This window comes from Myotis davidii, unplaced genomic scaffold (assembly GCF_000327345.1).
Source record: "Myotis davidii unplaced genomic scaffold, ASM32734v1 scaffold185, whole genome shotgun sequence".
In the NCBI taxonomy this organism is placed as follows: domain Eukaryota; kingdom Metazoa; phylum Chordata; class Mammalia; order Chiroptera; family Vespertilionidae; genus Myotis; species Myotis davidii.
Genome location: NW_006297811.1, coordinates 3,296,060 through 3,301,711, shown reverse-complemented (window position 1 = coordinate 3,301,711; position 5,652 = coordinate 3,296,060). Strand labels below are relative to the sequence as shown.

Sequence of the window (5,652 nt, the reverse complement as noted above, 5' to 3'; positions counted from 1 at the left end):
TCTTGGAGTCTGAGTGGGAAAAAAAAGCTGGTTATGAGTCAAGAAGTTAGAACTGTAGTTAAAATTAAAACATCATTTATTTCTACTACATGCATAAGACGTAATCCCATTAGAACCTTCAAATAGTGGTTACTGCTGGTTAAGTACTCTGGTGAGTTCAGAACTCCATAGATAAAAGAGGAACAAGTAAGATTTTCAGATGAGAGTCATAAAGATGGTACAAGGAGAGACAGAAAAATAGGCAGAAAAGTTAATGGAATGTATATTACCTAACTCTGAAGGAGAGAAGAAATGCAGGAGCTTAACAACATTCAGGCATTGAAGTTGGAGATGAGCTGTTTCCCATCACTACCATTGTAAGAGAAGCAGGATTCAACTATATCACAGAGTTAAAGGGAAGAACTTTAGTTCAGAGAGATGGGAAAACAAAGGGCAAGTTATCTCCTTTTCTAGGCATATTAACAGCAAAACAAACTTTATTCACAGCACTTGAAGTAGGGGTGGGGAATGCTTTTTCAAAGCAGATAAACGTTTGAATGATTTCTGAAATTTTCTTCTAGCTCTGCTGCTAAAATAATAAAATACATGGGAAAGGAGAGAGGAACACAATAGAATCATCTGACATTTAATTTTGGAATTACTTGTAGTTCTTCCCTCATTTCCATTTTTAATAACCTTACTTGGCATTTATAAGGAGATTCAATGTGATTTTTTTTCTTCACTCTGCAGATTACTCGCTTGAAGATAGATAGGAATCCATTTGCCAAAGGCTTCCGAGACTCTGGGCGTAACAGGTAAGTCTTAGTGAAGAACATTCTGGCTGTGGTGAACATATTTGATTGTTACCTTTCCATTACAAAGTAAATAGTTAAACTTACTGACATGGTTAGGAAACCATTTCTGATGAGGGTTTAAGTTTGTTAATACTATGGGGCCTTGTTTATAATTTATTTTTGGGGTGTAGTGTTGTGACCTGCCCATTCTTAAGGTGAACTTTGATGTGTGATGCCGGGTTATAGTACATGTTCCCCTGAAGGGGCCGGGCCGTAAGGAAGGCTGCTCATATAGGCCCAGGGGCTTCCATATCCAAGTCCATATCCTCTCTGCATCTGCTCTTGGTTTAAAATTTGCTTAGTGATGTCACAACTATCTATTGATTCTGTCTTCGGAATATGGCAGGTCTCTTGTTCCCTCAGATTTCCAACTTGTATATGAAACTACTCCCCATTGCCAAGAGAGCTGATGTTCTTTAGTTTCCAAATTTGTCTTGGCTCTGCTGACAGCCACACACTTGTTTATTTTTTCTGTGTCGTGTTTTATGGTGTTTGTACTAAGTGGGAGAGCTACAATAATGAATTCCACTCTATTACTTTTATCAAAAAGCAGATCACCCTAGTCTGTGTGCCAAGAGCTTTTGAATTTATTGATATGATTTTATTCCAGTACAGTTCAGTGCAACGTTTTCTAAAATAACTGTTGATAGGAGTAGAGAGTAATAACAGACTAACGTTCTCCAGATGCCTTTTCAGGGTAAGGCTTTGAGTTAAATGTTTTTAGAAGCATTTTGTTTTTAAAAAGGTATTTGAGAAATTTTTATTACTTTACTCCAGAAATTATTCTACTACTCTTTGAAAACTTGGTATTGATAGGTTGTGTCTATATGAAGTCAAAATCCCCAATTATCTTATTTTAGGGACAATGTCATTTAAAATTGTAGGAAGAAAACACTCAGGTAGTAGCCCCGATTTTTAGTTCTTTCACCTGATTAATTGGGCAAGGCAGGTGTAAAGACCTTTTCTCAGGATACACTCAAGTGCTTGCAGAGACTTGATTTCATCTTTCAATGCAATGGCGTCGGTTAGGCACCATGCAATGTGAGGACTGAAAGGCAACTAAAATACTACTTGTAGAGGAGCCTTTAACTTAGTGCAGGTAGATCAAGAAGACTAATAATAGGGCTTCCTTCTGCAATTCTTCACTGTGTGGGAAGATTTGCATGTGTTCCTACGCTACGATATGGCTGTATTGAAATTATTCTGTGTTTTTAGATATCTGTTTCAATGTGGAGAAAAACTTTGCTTGGCTTTTGTTATGTTACATTGGCTCCTGGTGAACTTTGCTTTTCAGAGGAGTTCCTGAAAGTTGAATAGTTTAGAAAGGGAGGTGGCTACTGGCGAGGTAGACTGAAGGGAGCCTCTGGGAGGACTCCTCTTCTAATTTGACAAATACTTTGGTGGAATCTTCTTGTGGTTTTGGTTAGAGCTGAATAGTATTTATCCAGTTAACAGTCTTGCATACATTTCAGTTTTGTAATTAATTTTTTTAAAAGCAGAGAATACATTTATTAAAATTCACTGAAACTTCAGGAGGGCAGCACTGAGGAATGGAGAGTACACAGCCAGAAACCGTGTCCACATTCTCCACTAGACAAGCTCTAAGCAAGACCTCACTGCTGTGACCCTGGGGGATCACACTGCTTACACACTGTTGGTTCATTGTTGAAGCAGTAAATTTAAAAATGTTTTCAAAGGCATAGTTTGGGTAGATAATAATAGTGAATAAACCTACAAGTAGAAGTGAGATGATAGGCTGCATATGATAAGTTTTCAGAAAGATTTCTATAAACATCAGCATAATGCGAAGGCATCTGGTTGGTTTTTTTGAATTTGGTCAGTGAAAAAAATCAGTGGCTTTGGTGAAAGCCAGCTACGAAGCCTATTGTTCGGTGAGGTAAAAATGCTAGGTTTAAGATGGATATTTTCCTTCCCTTTGGCGGTTTCAGGAGTAGAGGCATGGCATCCATGGTGCTTACTACTATTTCTTTCTTGATTCTAAAACTTTTAGAGTTTTTAATGCATCTACATAAAATAATGAATCATGTGGTAACACTTTTTAAATTTTCTAAAACTTTAAAAATTTTATTTTGCTTCAAATGTTTAAACAATAAATTAGTATAGGGCAAACATGTTGAGCCAATACATAGCTTTCTTGGTCGTGAAATGAATAGTTTCACTTTTCTTCCCAGTATAATTATTTCTTCTGCTTCTCATACTTAAGCTCTTCACTGCTCATTTTGGAATGTTAAATATCTATAAACCAATATTCCCCATTTAAAAATATTTGATTGTAACATTTTCCATTGATACATGCAAAAGGCACTTATCTGGAGAAGAGAGAATTTGATCAGCTTTAAAGCTTTCTAATTTATGTAATATTTTCCTTTAAAAAAAAAAAAGAACCTGAATTATATTTAAAACTTGGAGGGTACATTGGTATGGAGGGCTTTAGGGAGGAGTGATATATATATATTAGAGAAGAAAGCCCATGAAAAAAAGTTCAATATATTTCTTTACTATCCCTGGTTCTGTTGCTCTTGTTATTAATTTTTAATGCAAATTCTATTTTTATTTTCCCCTATATATGAAATAAACAAATTAAGCAAGATAAGAAATAAACATGGACTTGTGATTTTTTAAACTTTATAAAACAATTTGCTTTAATTAAAAATTAGCCCTTTCCTGGCTATTTACGGTTGTACAGCCTATTTTATAGGAATCAGTAGCTTCAGCCCTTAAAAGCTCTCCGGCAAGACATTTGCTACGTGAAAGAGAATTTATGTGCTGAGAATAGTTTCATTCTTCAGTTAGGCCTTAGGTTTGACCCTATAAAATTTTTTACTCAGGAAGGTACAAAAATTTCTTCTCTTTAAATACTTCAGGAAAAACATAACCATTTTACTAAATAAACTTGGCCATTTGATAGCATAAATTAGGGTGGTGATAAAATGTGGAAATTGTTCAAAGGCATCTTGTATAAATTATCGCCTTGGCTACACTCCTGCAGGAGGTGCCTTTTATCTTTTCTTTAACTAGACAGGAAAAGTCTCCATTACTGGAGAAAATGAAGGTTTTTTTTTTTTTAAAAAAAGTCCAGATTCAGCCAATAAATATTTTATAACTGTTTCCTGCAAAATATCTCAAATCCTTTCTGGAACTTGCAGTGTGAAACAGCAGCCTCAAGAAAAATATCAATAGCTCCAAATTAGATCACTTGTAGATATGTCACCTTCAGAACCTCTCTTTAAAACTTAGGGTGTCTGTGTTTGGGATGATCAATAGCTCCCCTCCCCCCACCCAAGAATTTAGTCTATGGATTTGTATTTGAAGCATAATGAAGTGTACGCTAATAACGCAAGTAATGCAATAATGCTCATTTCTATAGTTAATAAATTTTTAAGTCTGTGGCTGTTCATTAATTATCTCTTAGTTAATCTCCTTTGAGACCACTTCATGACCACTTTGGTATCTTTTATATTTAAAACTATGATTACTGAAACTCATCTATGTGGTAATAAAAAAACAGTTTTATACAAAACTGTGTCCTAACATTCAAAGAAACTTTTTTTTAGAAAGTCATACAAATTTAGTATTAGTCCAGTGGTCAGCAAACTGCAGCCCATAAGCCACATGCGGCTCTTTGGCCCCTTGAGTGTGGCTCTTCTACAAAATACCGACTTCTGCGCATGGGCCACGAAATTTCAATCGCACTGTACGTGCGCGCCCGCACGTGGTATTTTGTGGAAGAGCCACACTCAAGGGGCCAAAGAGCCGCATGTGGCTTGCGAGCCGCAGTTTGCCGACCACTGGTATAAGCTAAATATAGAGTAATCAGCTAAATAGCACCTAGCATTTGATAGTAGAGTATTAAATGACATGCAGGCTGCATACAGGCTGCCAGACTCCCCCCTAATTAATACTTCAATGTACACAAAATGTTACTCAGCAGAGCGGTCTTGGATTTGGCTTGTGGTTCAGCCACAGATATGATGTCTGGTTTGCGAAAAATCACTTAATAGCAAACAACTTTAGAGCTAGGACAGGATTCAAAGCTTTTGTAGTCTAATCCTCACTTTGTGGGAAGCTGACATCCAGTGAGGTTAGAACAGTTGCTTAAGGTCACATGGTGAGTTTTAGTGTTTCAGTCTCAATTCAATTCTCCTGACCCCCAATCCAGTGTCTTTAACACTGCTCTCTGTGGCACACTGATTGCAGCTGGAGCTAGAGTCTGCTCCTCTCTCTCAGTCTAGTCCAGGTAAGGTCGTGCAGGTCCACTCTGTGTCCAGTACTAGCAACTGTGTGACACTGGATGGCTCTTGGAAGTGTTCCCAGAGCAGGATCCCAATGAACCTGTGACTTCATAAATGAGTCAGGTCCGTGTGTGTCTCCTATGAGGATGGTTCATGTATGCAAGCCTGTGCATGTACCACACCACCCATGCACACACACATAGCTGTCTCCCATCACTAAGATGAAATAGTAATGCTCCTTATGGAGTCATGACAGAAATCAACAAATTAATGAGTCTGTACCCTGATCACTCTATAGCAGTGGTTCTCAACCTTCCTAATGCCACGACCCTTTAATATAGTTCCTCATGTTGTGGTGACCCCCAGTTTCATTGTTACAAATTGAACATAATTAAAGCATAGTGATTAATCACAAAAACAATATGTAATTATATATGTGTTTTCCGATGGTCTTAGGCGACCCCTGTGGAAGGGTCATTTGACCCGCAAAGGGGTCGTGACCCACAGGTTGAGAACTGCTGCTCTATAGAAGCAAATTCAATGTGCAAAAGATTATTAGAGAAATG

At 37.3% G+C, this 5,652-nt stretch overlaps 1 protein-coding gene across 1 annotated transcript in view; it reads left to right on the top strand.

Annotated features, from left to right (window-relative positions):
* TBX18 (T-box 18) overlaps positions 1–5,652 on the top strand; it is a 28,469-nt gene that overhangs the window by 18,907 nt on the left and 3,910 nt on the right. The window contains 1 exon segment of the mRNA XM_006773466.2: positions 730–794. Within this exon segment, the coding sequence (XP_006773529.2) occupies positions 730–794 (65 nt within the window).